Below are 17350 nucleotides of genomic sequence, written 5' to 3'. Positions count from 1 at the left end.
TCATACTCTAGGCTTAAAATAGTCACAAGCATAAAATTACAGATGTTATCACATAACAAACAACTGAATGGCGTGTTTCAAGAGCCCAGAAAAGGTATCCTTTGAAAACACTCAGAAAAGGATTTTTTTTTAAAAATGGAATTTAAAATGCTATCTGTAATATTTTGTGCTTTTATTACTAGAAAAAATGCAAAGAATGGAAATTCCACACCATTTAATTGTGCTTAAGAGGAATCTATATAGAGCTCAAGATCAGTAGTTAATAAAGAACAAGGGGATACTGAATGGTTTAAAGTCAGGAAAGGTATGTGCCAGGGAGATATCCTTTCACCATACCTATTAAATCTGTATGCTGAGCAAATAATCTGAAAAACTGGATTATATGAAGAACATGGCATCAGGAATAGAGGAAGACTAACAACCTGTGAAATACAGATGACACAATTTGCTTATTGGAAGTGAAAAGGACTTGAAATACTGATGAAAATCAAAGTCTTCATTATGGATTGAACCTCAATGTAAAGAAAATGGAAAACCTTACAACTGGACCACTAAAATAATATGATAAATGAAGAAAAATTGATGCTGCCAAATATTTCATTTTACTTAAATCTACAATCAACACTCATGGAATTAGCAGTAAAGAAATTAGACAATATAATGCATTAAACAAAATGTAGATTAATTTTAAATAGAATACACCCGGGAATTGATATATACAGTACAGAATACAAAGCAGTAGGTAAGAAAGCGACAGTAAAGGTAGCGTAACTTAGCTAACCAGTTAGAGAGGGTAACATTAAACTGAGACCAATGATGAGATGAAGGCACTAGTGCAAGAAACATGGAAAAGGATATTCCAGGAGGAGAAAACAGCAATTCAAAAGCCCTCATACAGGAATGAGCTTAGACTACTAAAAGGAAAGAAAGAAGTCCAGTGTGTTTGAAGTTAGTGAAGGAGACTGGGAGAAAAACAGTTGAAGAGGGGTTGACAGAGGTGGGATTTGGGAAAATGTTTCTGGGAGCCATGTTTAACCACAAACTTCATATACACATGGTACACAGACTGGGAGACATACCAAATGAGAGCTAAGACCAGTCCTCTGGTCACCACGAGTTAAGATATCAACAGAAATCAATAAGGAGAAATTCAAAGACTAATAGCAGAATTCACTGCCTAGTCTTGGTACTGATTGCATTCAAATATTTCAATGATCCTACACAGGTATTATTTTGAAATATGGATACATTAAGTTTTAACCTTTGCATTCTTCATAAATTCTGAATTAAAGAAGAAGGACGCACCCCAGGTATTGACGTACAGTAGTACTGGAAATGGGCAATGGGCAGTCAATTTAAGGGCACAAAATCACTTCCGGAATTGTTGTTGTTAAATGCTGTTGAGTTGGTTCTGACTCACAGTGACCCAGTACAGGGTTTCTAAGACTGTAAATCTTTGTGGGAGCAGAAAGATTCATCTTTCTCTCACATGTCAGGAATGACTTGTAATATTATTTTATGAAGGCACTATTCTCTAACGGCAACAATTCAATTGGTAAGACAATTTTCAACAAAACAATAACTATTATATGAACAGACACAATCTATTAAGCAATTTGAGACAAAAGAGAAGCAGAAATTAACCTAAAGCATGAGTTGTTATATATTTTCAACAATACCCTTAGGAAAAGCCTCAAGCCTTTGGTACCTGATAATCTGAAATATTTTGGAATCTTCTCATCATTAGCCCCAAGGTAAATCTGAGAATATCTCAATCAAAAGGAATTAGTCAAGCAGGGTTCCTTTCAAGTAAGGAAAATAAGTCTAGGTTTATAATTACAGCTTTATAGATACTAATATTTGTCATTACATAACAATTACCTGAAATTTAAAAAGATAGTCTTATTAGCAGCACATTTTTTTTTTTCAGTCTAAAGGAGATAAAAGCATTTTGCACATGAAATCACCTTAGTTTTTCAAATAGTTAAAAAATAATCATTATATTACAATAAAAATTATTTGCACTTATACTGTAAAATTCATATGACCTCATTTATAATCCTGTATTATTCACTCCCCAGCATCACATATATTGGTGATATTACCTGTCTGCATCCACTGTCACATCATGAACCCCTCTCTGGATGATATCCCTGGAAGATGCTGTATCTGGTATTCGGTTCAGACTTCTAGTATACAGATTTAGCCCTCCATCTGTCATGTATCTGAAAATAAATGTTAGTTAATCAACAGCAAATTGAATGCCATTATTGTGTAATTCAATTTAGCTTAACAAACTGTGTTTACAATTTTTAATAATTACTCAAACATGCTTTATTGGAGTTTCTTCTATATAAACATTCTACTGGCCATGACAAATTAAAATACAGTTTTAAGTTTATTAGGAAATCAAGTTTTTAACCTTAACAAACCCACTATAAATGTTTTCTCTATTTTGTCTAGGTATTTTGGAAAGATTTATAATCTAACTTCTACCCAAGTTAAGAGGAAGATAATTTCATTTTGTAACTACCATTTATGAAGATTTGAAGATCACAGGAGTAATAGAGTATTATTAAACTTAATAAAATATTAACTGATTTATAAACAAAATGTATGCCCAAGTTTTTCACTATCCTAAAATAATAATCAAAGTATATTCAGTGTTTAATATATGTCAATTCATGTTCTAAATAATGCATATGAAATACCATAATTATATTCCCTTTATAAAGATGAAGAAAATAAGTAAGTACAAAAAGATTAAATACTTGGCCAAGGTCATCAATAGCCATGAAAGAGCTCAGAGATGAGTCTAGAAAGTTAGCTCAAGTAACAATGATCTTAATCATCAAGGAATCCTGTCTGAGTCAAAGTATCTTATTATCTGTCCTGCTACCGGACTCTGACTCCACCATCACCAAGATAGTCATGTGAATACTAAGCAATTTTGCTACTCTAAAAACTCACTGCCACCCAGTTGATTCAGACACATAGTGACCCTACAGAACAGAGAATGCCTCCATAGGGTTGATGAGTATGCACATGTTTTGGGGAGCAGTCTCATTTTCCTCCTGAGGAGCACTGGTAGATTCAAACTGCTTCCATGGTGGTGACAGTGGTTATTTGCTATCAAGCTGGTTCTGACTCACAGCGACTCTGTATAGCATTTTTGAGGCTATAAATCTTTACTGGAGCAGAAAGTCACATCTTTCTCCTATGGAGCAACTGATGGACTCAAACTGCCAACCTTGTGGTTAGCAGCTGAATGAAAAACCTCTACCCTACTAGGTTTCCTTACACTACTTCCATAGACATGAGGAATTAGTCATAATGAGGATTTTAGTGTCCTGCTTCATGATGACCTAAACAGGTCATTTTCCTACGATAATTAGAATTCAGGGGCAGTTCAGTCTTTCTGTGGGCACAAAGTCAATAATAATGGAACCAAGGGTACTGTAGGGTTCAACAGAAAGACCTCCCCAAAGTTCAGAAGAATGAACAGAAGCATAGAGAGCAGAGGCAGTTGGCCATGTGGTTTTCGTTTCACAGCCTCTCTTTAATTCAAGAAGCCCTCGATACTTCCTTAAAACCAAGTTTCCTATTTATTTAAGCAAATTCACGATGATTTAATATTTTACAATTAAAAATTTAATCAAGACCATCAAGTATTTAATTTCCATATTTAATTGCTAATTAACCAAATCGTTTAAAACATGGGTTATTGAAAGGAACTAATTACTTCTGTAATTAGCAAGTTTAGTTACTTATTAATTGAAAGACTTTGAAAAAGTTTCTTAAACTGTTCAATTTCTTGCTCTAAAAATAGGAAAACTAATTATCTTCTGCAGATAGATTATGATAATTAAGATTTATATAAAACTCTTTATATAGTTGTGTTGTTGTTGTTACATGCTGTCGAGTTGGTTACTACCCATAGCGACCATATAGAGGGTTTCCAAGAAGTAGCTAGTAAGCTTGAACCACCAACCTTGCAGTTCAAACGTCTTTGCAGTCTGGTGCATTAAGCCACAATGCCACACCAGGACTCCCTTTATATAGTAAGAATCTATAAATAGTAGCTAATAACATTCACTGCGTCTTGCACACACATTTTAAAAAGTACATACAAGAATTTTATAGATAAAGGAGTAACACAAAATTTTACTGCATTATCTCTCAAATAAAATTTGAAATTTCTCAGAATTTTGGCTATGTTCAACATCTTTACATCAGAACATTACAAAACAATTTAAAAACAAAATTCAGTAGCTGCATGAAGCATTTCCTCTTTCTCCATTCCACTGCTACCCCAAGTATAATTGCCTCTTTCTTTCTGTGTAGACAATCTGCATATTTAAGACTGTAAAGCATATTTTCTCTAGGTGTCTATCTTCCAAATTAATATTTCCAGATCATCCTGTTCTTGAACAAAGCATTAAATTGCTTCCTGTACATAAATAACTAGATTTCTCACGAGTACTCAAAATATAGCATAAAACTGGGTCTATATTATTTTCTCCTCTAAAGTTTTTGTTCTTTATATACATGCTAATATATTGTTGGGCTTCTATCATGGAGGGCGGCGGTTAAACGATGTGCGACAACTGCACAGACCTGGTGGAGGTGTTAAATGAAACCCAGACCACGGAGCAGCGGGGTGAGAGGTGTCTGGAGACCAGGTCTAAGGGGAGACACTACCTAGCTTGAAGAAACTGCAGGGGCAGACCAGGTTGTCCTACTTACCCTGGACGCGGAGCGCCTTCCTAGCCTTACCGTTGGATCCTGGCTTAGAGGCGGGGTCAACCAACTTAGAGACCCACAAGCCCAGTCCATAGCGTCTTACTACAAACAGTCGCCCCTGCTGAGGACTAAGGTGCACCTGACCCAGGCCATGGTATTTTCAATAACCTCATATGGATGCGAAAGCTGGACAGTGAATAAGGAAGATAGTAGAAGAATTGATGCCTTTGAGTTATGGTGTTGGAGGAGAATAATGAAAGTGCCATGGACTGCCAAAAGAACCAACAGATCTGTTTTGGAAGAAGTGCAACCAGAGTGCTCCTTGGAGGCCAAGATGGCTAGACTTCGTCTCTCATACTTTGGACACACTGTCCGGAGAGAACAGTCGCTGGAGAAGGATGTCATGCTGGGTAAGATGGAGGGTCAGAGAAAAAGAGGAAGACCCCCAACACGATGGATCAGCCAGGTGACATCATTGATGGCGTCAAGTGAGCGGCTGTACTGAGGTTGGCCCAGGATCGGACATTGTTTCGTTCTGCTGTGCATGGGGTCGCTATGAGTCGGTTCCGACTCGATGGCACCTGACAACAACAACAATAATATATTGTTGTTGTTGATAACTGCTGTGGAGTCAGTTCCAACTCACAGCAATCCTGTATAGGGTTTCTGAGGAGTAGCTTGTGGGTTTGAACTGCTGACTTTATGGTTAGCAGTCTATTGATTATCCTACAGCACCATTAATATGTTTACAGGGAAACACCACCCACGTGACACCAATCTCTATATATGACTGTCCTCTCTTTCACTCTCCATTCACAACTATTATAAAATATCTTCAGATCTGTGAATGTGCATCACTGCTGTTGTTGTAAAAGCCATTGAGTCAGTTTTAATTCATAACGACTCTGTATAAGGTTTTCAAGGAGTGACTGGTGGGCTTGAACCACCAACCTTATGGTTACCAGTCCAGTTCTGATCTGACAGCACCACACGAGGACTCTACTAAATTCTAGTTATTCCTGGAATTCACTGCAAGAGGGCAAGATTATAAAAGTTTTCTTATTTTTTTCCTCAATTATCTTAATTATATAAAATGTCATCAACATACTTTTTAACTTTATAGGGTAATACATTGTTTTATGTAGAAGAGTACATAAAGTGTAAAAGTAGAAATTATACATTAATAAGATAAATTGTCATGTATCTGATAACAGTTTCATAAATAAAACATTTCCAGTGTCTTTAATGTGCCTTATTACCTCCTTCCTGTCACATCCTCATCTTTCTCCTCCAGAGGTATTCACTCTTACAGATTCTGTGCTAATGTTTTTTTTTCTTTTTCTTTATAGTCTTACCACATAAATATGTATCAATAACCATATATTGTTTTAGCATCATATGGTATACACTGTAATTAAAATTTTGGGACTTTCTTCTTTTATTCAAAACTAATATTTTCACGAATCACCTACACTCATGTGTCTAAGTATTATTTATTCTGCAGCTATATAATTCCATGTCATGAATGCACTACACTTTATTCATTCATTTGCCTATTGTGGTCATTTGAACGGTTTTGATCCTTTTGCTGTTCAAAAAAAATACTGCTATGAACATTTATGTCAAGAGCTACTCGTGTCCACTGGCAAGAGCTTCTGTAACATCTACATCTAAAAAAGGAACCACTAGGTCATAATGTATATGCATATACAACTTTACTAGGCAATACCAAATAGCTTTCATAATGGTTCTATAAATTTACATCCTTATACTTCTAGGGACTCCTGGTGTGGTGCTACAGGATCAGTACTGGACTGCATACCACAAGGTCAGTGGTTCAAACCCACCAGCTGTCCCTTTGAAACCTTATATGGGGTCACTTGATAACATAGGAACCAACTCAAAGGCATTTAACAACAACTCTTCTATGGATGAAACTATTCATTATTCCAGAATGTTGGCAGTATTTGGCCATGTTACCATTTGGAAGGATTAAACTAATAAATATGAAATGACCTCTAATTTTAAATTTACTTTACAGATTCCTGATTATCAATCAGACAGATGAGAGTTTTTAAACTTTTTATAGGTCATTTATGTCTTGCCTGTGAAAAGTTTGCTCTTGCCTTTTTCTCATTTTTCTTTTGTGTTCTAAGTTGGTTTTCTCATTTCACTGATTTTCTAAGCTTTTGTCATCTATTTTCTTATGTGTGGCATATGTCTGTGGCTTATATGGGGTTTGATTCTGACAACTTTCTCTTGCTAATTTTTTGAGTGGCATTATTCCTGACCAATTAGAAATAAAACTTGATTTAGGTAACTTTTGTAACTTCAGAGTAGCTGCTTCTGTCCTTTTTGTGCAGTGTTTACAAATGTGTCAACTTTCTTTGAGCTTTGCAGGCTCTGTTCCTCTCTCCTACTTTAATCTGGACCTTCTCTACCTTCATTTCGATTGCCACGATCGTGGTCACTTTTTCAATCACTTCCTACAAGTTTTCTGTCAGTGCAGGGCTTCATCATGAATGAGAGTTGTGGCTGGGCAGCTGAATGAGTTTATAGAGGTTAGACGGCCTATGCCCCTTCCAGTGAGCAGAGGCCCTTTACACCCACTGGCTGGTTGATTGGCCAAAATAGGTCCTGTGTCCTGTGCATTTTTTAGTTAGTTTCTGTGGGTATTTAGGGATTCTCCTAGTCACAGATATCTCATTGTTTTTTTTCTGTTCCTTCCTAAAAATGGAGTGATACCATGCGTATGATTCAATGAAGACCATTTCGCTGTTGATTTGTCTCCAACTGCCTAAACTTGTTAGAAAGGATATCTTGTCATTGCACTCAAATTTTTGTAAATAGTGGTAATGGATTTTTTATTTTGCTATCATGTTTTGTTTGTTTTACATAGGCTTTTGGGAAAATTCAAAACTTATGTTTCCACCACATCCTCTCTCTTCCTAGAATTCTGTTTTCTATATTCAATATACCAGCAACCATATATCACAAAAACTAATATTTAATCGTATGCACACACAGAGCATCTAAAAGTTGTTTTGTGGTGCTGTAGGTTAATGTGCTAGACAACAAGATCATCTGAACCACAACATCGGCGGTTCAAGCGTTCCACTCCTTGGAAACCCAGTACAGGATCACTATGGGTCGGAACTGACTCAATAGCTAATTCCCTCCTGTCAATGGAATTTCATCTTAACATCTTCAAATAGATGAGCACAGAGATATAATATTGAGAAGTCTCCCCTAAGTAAAATATCCTGAATCAAAAAACACAAAATAAAACAAAAAAAATTGTTAAAAATTATTGATTGGTTTTTCCAAGGCCTTGTTAGTTTTTTTTTTAAAAAAAAAAAGAAGAAGCTCCTAGGATTAAAACATTCCTGGACTGCTAACCATAAGGTTGGTGGTTCAAACCCACCAGTTTCTCCTCGGAAGCCCTACACATGGCTGCTAAATTGGAACCTACTCAACAGCACTTAACAACAATATATTAACATACTGACAATTTCATAGGATCTTTATGACATGGTGGTTTAAGAATGCAAACTCTGATGTCCTCTTCTGAATCCAGCTTGAGTTTCTGGCAGTTCTCTGTTGATATACTGTTACAATCATTTTTAATTATCTTCAGCAAAATTTTATTTGTATTTGATATTAATAATATTGTTGAATGATTTCTGCATTCTGTTGTATCATCTCTCTGGAACTGGAACAAATATGGATCTCTTCCAATAAGGTGGCCAGGTATCTGTCCTCCACATTTCCTGGCATAGATGAATGAGTGTTTCCAGTGTTGCATATGTGTTGAAACATTTCAGTTTGTATTCCATCAATTTCTACAGCCTTATTTTTCACCAACGCCTTCATTGTATTTGGATTTCTTCCTTCAGTATCATTGGTTCTTGAACATATGCTCCCCCTTCAAATGGTGGAAAATCAACCATTTCTATTTGGTACAGAGACTCTGGGTATTCCTTCCATCTTCTTTTGATGCTTTCTGCATCATTCAAAAATTTGCACATAGAATATTTCAATATTGCAAGTCAAGGCTTGAATTTTTTTCTTTGCTACTTTCAGCTTGAGAAATGATGAGCATGTTCTTCCCTTTTGGTTCTCTAACTTCATGTCTTTATATATTTTATTTTCTTCTCCAGCCACCCTTTGAAATTTTCTGTTCAGGTCTTTTATTTGCTCATTTCTTCCATTAGCTTTACCATCTCTACACTTAAGAGCAAATTTCCGAGTCTCTTGTGATATCCATTTTAGTTTTTTTCTTTCTTTCCTGTTTTTTTGTTTGTTTGTTTTTTTAAATGACATTCTGATTTCTCCCTGTATGATGTTCTTGATATCATCCTACAGTTCTTCTGATCTTAGATGTCTAATGCATCAAATCTTTTATTGAGATGGTCTCTAAATTCAGGTGGGATATATTCAAGGTTTGGTGGGGTGATGCTGGATATGCTCTGAACTGTGAACCACAAGGTTGACAGTTCACACCCACCCAAGTTGCTCCTTGTAAACCCTACACAGGGTCTATATGAGTCAGAACCAATTCAATGGCCTTAACAACAACAACAATGTTCAAAATCATATTTTGACTCTTGTGAATTTATTTTAATTTTCTTTAGCTTCAGTCTAAACTTACAGATGAGCAATTGATGGTCTGTTCCACAGTCTGTCCCTGGCTTTTGTTGGCTGATGATACTGAGTTCTTGTACTACAGCTTCCCACAGATATCATCAATTTAACTCCTATATATTCCTTCTGGTGAAATCTATGTGCATAATCAGTTTTCAGGTTGTTTAACAAAAGTATTTGCAATGAATAAGTCATTGGTCTTGCAAAATACTATTTTGAGAACACCAGCATCATTTGTATCACCAAAGCCATATTTTCCCAACATCACATTGCAATATCCATTAATTATCATTACATCTTGGCTGCATCAATTTCAGATTGACGAAGTTGGTAGAATTCTTGAATTTCATCAGAAGAAGTTGATAGAATTCTTAAATTTTGTCACTATTGACTTTGAGTAGTTGGTCATGTACTTTCAATAAACAAATTCTGAAATACCAGACAGTGTACAATTCTATTCTGACACATATGTAGTCATCATGAGCCATAATAGACTCAGTAGCAACAGCCTGATTGGTTGATAGGCTTAGAACATTGCTTAGGGCGTAGTGTTGTATTAATGTAGGCTAGTAGTATCAATAACTGTTCATTATCATTGTTAGCATAATTCCACATTCACTGGCAATAACTCTCATAGAAGCATTGAATTAGGATACTGCCCTTTCCACAGCTGAGATTGATTCAGCCATTATAAAGTTTATTAAAGGACAATGGAAAGATGACGATGAAAGATGTAGTAAGGTATTCCCCGTTTTTTTTTTAATTCATTGATTCAATTAATTTCTTAAATTACTTTCTATTTGGGTTATGTGGTTTAAAGTTGAATGTTAGGCTAAATTCTTGGCTGAACTGTCTATCACTGTAAAACCTTCAGATAACTTCACATTCCACCCAACTAAAATACATTACTTTCTTTCCAGTGTTCAAGAATGTTTCTTTTTTTGCTTCATAAACAAACATTTTTTTCAAACAGGCTTATTAAAAGTAATAAGCTTTCCTATGAATAATTCCTAATTACTGATACATTCACATCCCAAGTGTTTAAAGCAATTTCAAAAATAGAAGAAAGAGATAAGCCTTTATATGCTTCAAGAAATTTTGAATTTTAATAATGCCTATAAACTAATTTTCTAAGTTCAATGTAGAGTGAGTTAAAAACAAAACAAAAAAACGTTCCCTGTTTATTCCATGAAAATCCTTATAGGTCCATGGGGGGAGGGGAATCTTAAATCAAACATCTCATCTATTAGAATATTTTTTGAGTCTTTGTCTCTTCCGTCAGTAAAACATATTTTTTAAAATTGGGAACACAAAGTTAACTTTCTTTTTAAATTTTTCATGATATGTATCACAGACATTACTATTTCCTTTTTTTTTTCTTTCTTAAAGAAAACACTATCAAAATAAAATTCTTCTGAGATGCCTCTGAACATCCATTCAGTGTTTCATTCCTAGGCAGAGACACTGGCTGCCTTCTACCAATGCCAACAGTGGCACATTATGTACAATGGCAGTTACTGAATAATTTCAGCATAACCTGGGTATTCTTCATAAAATATGACCTAACAACCCTTGAGTTAAGAACACTCACCATATCTAATCTTCTTCCATACAGAAAAAAACTCTGATTCATTCTTTAAATTTAAGTTTTCTGTATTTCACAAGTCTTAGCAGGTAATTACATCCTGAAAATCTTTTCATAATGGAGTTGTGGTATTTGTACTTACTTTTTCCTTCCTCGAATACTGAATATGGATGATTCTGTTGGTCCACACAGGGCACATAATGACCACCATTAATAAATACTTTAAGCAATTAATTTAAGGGACTCAGTCAAAGGAGTCTAAGAACTTCTTTGAGAGACGGATTGAAATCAGAATGGAGGAAATGTGCCGGAAATGTGCCGGAAATTCAAGTCAGTTTTAATCTAGACATGTAGCAAGTAGAAAGGACGAAAGGACAAAGGATGGACTAACTTTTTTTTTTTTTTTTTTTTGCTTTCCTTAGCAAAGTCACCAAAACCTTTCTCCTCCTCCTAGGCACACTCCTGAACAATATTTCTGGTCTCCACTACAGCCAGATGTAGCCCTGTGGCTATCTGAAGAAAGACATAAGGGCAGATATATATATATATATATATATATATACATCTATGTTATTAAGTGCCATGGAGTCAGTTTCAGCTCATAGCAACCCTGTATAGGGTTTCTACAACTGAAAATCTTTGCAGAAGCAGAAAGTCTCATCTCCCATGGAACAGCTGGTGGGCTGAAACCACTAACTTTGTGGTTAGCAGTCCAATGCTCATCCTACAAAACCACCAGACTCCCATTAATACACACAATACATATAAAATATTCTTTATTTATTCCTTTATTTTCTCTTGGTTTTTCTCCCATTGTTATTTTTCTTTCCATCAGCCCACTGAACATCAATGGCTAAAATGACAAAGGGATGCTGAATGGTATAAAATCAGGAAACGTATGCACCAGAGTTGTATCCTTTCACTAAACTTAATCTGTATGCTGAGCAAATAATCAAGAAGATGGATTATATGAAGATGAACATGGCAGCAGGATTGGAGAAAGACTCATTAACAACTTGTGATATGCATATGATACAACATTGCATGCTAAAAGCAAAAAGGACTTAAAATATTTACTGACAAAGATCAAACACTATAGTCTTCAGTATGGACTGTACTTCAATGTAAAAGAAACAAAAATCCTTACTACTGGACCAATAAACAGCATCATGATACATGAAAAAAAGATTGAAGTTGTCATAGACTTCATTTTGCTTAGATCTATAATCAACACCAATGGAAGCAGGAGTCGAGAAATCAAATGATGTATTGCACTAGGCCAATCTTCTGCACAAGAGGTCTTTGAAGTGTTCAAGTTAAAGATGTCAGTTTGAGGACTAAGGTAGTCCTGATATTTTCAATTGCCATGGTATTTTCAATTGCCTCACATGGACATGAAAATTCAACAATGAATAAGGAAGACCCTGGAAAAATCAATGCATTTGAATTACGATGTTGGAGAATATTATTAAAAGTACTTTGGACTACCAGAAGAACAACAAATCTGTGTTGACAGAAGTACAGCTAGAATACTCCTTAGAAGGCATAATGGTGAGACTTTCTCTCTTATCCTTCACATATGATTATCAGGAGGGGTCAGTCCCTGAAGAAGGAAATCATGGTTGGTAAGGGATCACCAAAAAAGAGGAAGAGTCACAAAGAGATGGGCTGACACAATGGCAGCAGAAATAGACTCAAACATAACAATTGCAAGGATGGCACAGGATGGGGAGTGTTTTGTTTTGTTGTACACAGGGTCAGAATCAATTAGATGACACCTATCAAGATGATACTGGAAACCATGTAGGATAACAGCAAAATTGCTACCCATTTTTGTTTTAAATTACTGGGTATTGCATACTCCTTACCTGAAGATCAGACATTTCAGCAAGGATTTTATATTAGTGAGAAATGCACTTTCGTGTTACGTGTCTGAAATTTTGAAATTTGTCTGTTTCAGAAGTTAATGTTAACTTGCACCCTGGTATGGCACTGTAAGATAATCACTGGACTGATTGATAACCACGAGGAAAAATTGTTTAAAACCACAAGCTGTTCCTTGGAAATGCTATACAGATATATTGTTATTTGTTGCTGTTGTTGTTAACTGCTGTCAGAGTTGGTTCCGACTCAGTGATTCATACGGTTTCCAAGAAGCAGCTGGTGAGTTTGAACCACCAAACTAGCAGTTCAAACATCCTTTCGGTCCAGTGCTTGTCCAGCAGCTAGAGTCTTAGAAAATACAAAATGCTTCTGAATATATGCATGCTTGTAATATGTATTACTGGGGTCCTGGTGTGGTGCTATAGAATAAGCACTGGACTGCTAAATGCAAGGTTGGTGGCTCAAACCCTGTAGCTTCTCCTTGGAAACTCTATACAGGGTAGCTATGAATCTGAACTAATTTAGCAACAATATGTATCATTATATATAGAACTCAGTTGCTAAAAACACTTCCTTAAAAACTACATCTGTAAGAAACTGTGTATATAAATATATGTGTACCTTACAATTTTTTATTGAATAAGTGAGAACTTAAAAAAGATGAAAAAATTAGCATGTAAATCATATATAGAGTGGAATCTTGTTTACCATTGCATTTCTAGGGTCTAGAATGTTGCTTGAAATATAAGATTAACTCAGCAAACATATATTGAACATGTTGTTGTTAGGTGCCATTGAGTCAGTATTGACTCATAGTAATCCTATGTACAACAGAACAAACACTGCTCGGTCCTGAGCCAACCTCACAATTTCTGCATGCTTGAGTCTACTGATGCTGCCACTTGGCCAATCCATCACACTGGGGGTCTTCCTCTTTTCCTCTGACTCACTACCTTACCAAACATGATATCCTTCTCCAGCGATTGGTCCCTCCTGACAATATGTCCAAAGTATGAGAGATGAAGTTTGGCCATTGTGGCCTCCAAGGAACACTCTGGCTGCATCTCTTTCAACACAAATCTGTTAGTTCTTTTGGCAGCCTGTGGCACTTTCAATATTCTCCTCCAACAACATAACTCAAAAACATCAATTCTTCTATGGTCTTGCTTATTCACTGTCCAGCTTTCGTATGCATATCAGGTTATTGAAAATACCATGGCTTGGGTCAGGCACAAGTCCTCAAGCTGACATCTTTGCTCTTCGACACTTTAAAAAGGTCTTGTGCAGCAGATTTACCTAATGCAATATGTTGTTTGATTTTTTGACTGCTGCTTCCATGAGTGCTGATAGTTGATCCAAGAAGAATTAAGTCCTTAACAACTTCAATCTTTTCTCCATTGATAAGAATGTTGTTTATTGGTCCAGTGGTGAGGGTTTTTGTTTTCTTTACATTAAGATGCAATCCATACCGAAGGCTGTGCTATTTGATCATCAGTAAATGTTTTAAGTCCTCTTTACTTTCAGCAAGCAGGGTTGTATCATCTGCATATGGCAGGTTGTTAATGAGTCTTCCTCCAATCCTGATGACACATTTTTCTTCATATAACCCAGCTTCTCCGATTATTTGCTCATAGTACATACAAATATGCATGCATGCAATAAAACCTGTAAGAGCTATAACTTTTGTAATGTGGAAACCTGTCCGAGAAGGAAATTTAAAATATTCTTCATTAAAATGAGAGACACTAAGAGGCAAGACTGCACCCTGTCAAAGCAGAAAACTTGCTAAATCCAGAAAAACAATGCAATGCCATTGAGTTCTGGCTCTCATCAGTTTCACAGTCTACATTGGAGCTCATTGTCTCTTCTCTCTCTCTACATTCCTTCCCAGGAATCCTTGTGTCTCCCACAATTTCTGCTATCTTCTAAATGAGATGAATCTCTTATTTCTACCCGGCAAACTATCTTAGCTTTTTCAGCAACGAGCCTTTATATCTCACTCTCTTCAGCTCTACATTTCTAAAGCTACACTCATATCTGCTTTCTGCTTCTTAACCAAACAAACCGTCTCTTGGTTGGCCTATTTTTCTAATGGTCTACTTATTTTCCTGTCTCCTGTTTATATTATCTGGGTACTTTGAAAACTTTGCTTCCCTTAAGCCTTCATAAATAGTTTGCCATTGTTTCTGTAAAATTTTCTTTTGCAGTACCTCCCACAGCAATGCTTTTTCTCTCTTTCCATCTCTACCAATGCCATGCCCATAATTCTGACTTTATAAGCTGGGGTCTGGATGCTTACAACACCTCTCAGAATTTACTCCAGGGAGTCACCTCTCTATCCACTTAGAATGCTCTCTCTAAACTGGTCTTGATAAAATCATCACAGTCATCATGCACTGCTCTGTGAGTTTTAGATAGTCTTCTCTAAGTTAAAATAACAGTGCTTTCCATTGTTTGTAGCACACAATTTAAATTCTTAGCATAATGATATTTGACAGTACTTCTCTTTTCTTATCTTTAAATCTCAGTTATGGGGAAAGACTGAATTAATGTAATCTGATCCTGAAAAAAAATTTTCAGTCCCAATAACTGAGCGGTTTATATTTTCAATATTTATAATTTTTATAATTTGACTACAAATTTTATCTCTAATAAAATACTTCCTCTCCTAAACTACTTATATCAAGGAAGATACATCAAATACTGCCCTCATTCAATCCTTGGTACTTTATGCTGGGATTTAGCATTTCCTCTGCATCTGAACTCTTAGTTTAATTTTTATCTATGTGCTGTTTTTTAAGCACTGGTGAGTCGGTTCCGACCTCTAATGACCCTTTTAGGGTTTCTGAGAAGTGGGTAGTGGGTTTGCACCCCTGACCTTGTGGTCCAAACTGACCTTGTACTCCCGAGAATTATCCTGCAGCATCACACACTTGATATTATACTTTGAATTGTGGAGTTCCCTTGATTCCATATTTAAACTGCTCCCATATGTATGTGTTTGCACATGACATGCATTTATAATGGGTATATATAATTAAATATTCATACAAATTTCTTTGAATAGTGAATGTAAATATGAATACATTCATATGCACACATTTAAATAGAACCACAAAGTTGGTAGTTCAAGCTCACCAGCTGCTCCTTGGAAATCCTAAGCAGGATTGCTATGGGTTGGAAACGACTTGATGGCACTTAACAACAACAACAATATACAGAAAACATAGGGGGAATAGAAAGGAGAGAGAATGGAGAGAAGAAATAAGATAAACATAAGAGATGGAAGGAGAGAGTTTGTACTTTAGAAACTTCTACGCTACCAACTCCTATGAACTGATTGGATGACACCTAACAACAATGATGACATGTTACCATCACTCTCTGAACTGGGTGTTATCTTCTGGACAAAGTTAAATACACTGTATTTACAATGATTTTGAACACAGGCAAAATTGTCGAGAATGATCAATAACAATTCTAAATTATTAGTATACATAATACCCATAATCATAAAGAAGATGATGATAAAGTTATTGAGTTTTTCAAGTCTGCCAAGTTAAATATAGTAAGATATTATGCAAATAAGATTATTGCCTACATTCCTGACTTCATCCTTATTACAGATGAAAAAAAAAGAAGTTTCAAGAAGTTAAACTCCCAGTGAATCCACATATAGTAAAAGGCAGAGTGGAAATTAATTCATATACTGTAACTGCAGCCACTCAACTCCCTCCTTCCCTGTTATGTTTTATTAAGGGCCGTCAAATCAGTTTAAACTCACAGCGAATTTGTATAATGTTTCCAAGGAGCAGCTGGTAAGTTTAAACCACCAAGTTTGAACCCCTGACTTTGCAGTTTAAACTAACCTTGTGAGTGAGTGCTTATCCTACAGTGCCACACACCACACCTCCTGCCCTAATTAACCTCAACACATCTCCCTAATTCAAAACTCAAGTAAGGTGGGTATCAGGAATTGACTGGTGAGTGATAGGTTATTTAAGCAGGACTATAGATCTGCTCAAGAAGCTCTGGTAGTGTAGTGGTTACGAATTGAGCTGCGAACCACAAGGTCAGCAGATCGAAACTACTAGCTGTTCCATGGGAGAAAGATGAGGCCATCTGTTCCTGTGAGATTTACAGCCTCAGAAATCCTATAAGGGTTGCTCTGAGTCGGAACCGACTCCACGGCACACAGCCATAGATCTGCTCAACAGCAATCATGAACATTTTACATCTTGTCAAAAAAATAACCAGTCAAAATCAAAGTTTTCATGAATGAGGTCCGGAAGGACAACACATATGTTGTTTTTGTTGTTATGTGCTGTTTAATCAATTCCTACTTATAGCAACCTTGTATAGGGTTTCCAAAAGTGATGGTAGGTTGAACTGCTGTTGAGTACCACACCAGGGCAATTCATATAGGAGAATGGATTTCTCACACTGAACTACTGGATACTTAAGGACAAGGAGTAGGTCAAAGTCTACAATAGC

The 17350-nt window shown here is 36.0% G+C and overlaps 1 protein-coding gene across 1 annotated transcript in view; it reads right to left on the bottom strand.

Moving 5' to 3' along the window:
* Nucleotides 1-1877: 1877 nt before the first annotated feature.
* The window catches only part of LOC102829695 (neuron navigator 3-like), a 301006-nt gene continuing 285533 nt past the window's right edge, over nt 1878-17350 (bottom strand). Inside the window, exons 12-13 of the mRNA XM_006876518.1 lie at nt 2106-2225; nt 1878-1881 (exon numbers count right to left, since the gene is read on the bottom strand). Of these exons, the coding sequence (XP_006876580.1) occupies nt 1878-1881; nt 2106-2225 (124 nt within the window). The remainder of the gene's footprint in view (nt 1882-2105; nt 2226-17350) is intronic.

This window comes from Chrysochloris asiatica, unplaced genomic scaffold (genome assembly GCF_000296735.1).
Source record: "Chrysochloris asiatica unplaced genomic scaffold, ChrAsi1.0 scaffold00387, whole genome shotgun sequence".
NCBI lineage: Eukaryota > Metazoa > Chordata > Mammalia > Afrosoricida > Chrysochloridae > Chrysochloris > Chrysochloris asiatica.
Note: the sequence above shows the minus strand (reverse complement) of the source record. Positions and strands in the feature narration are given on the sequence as shown.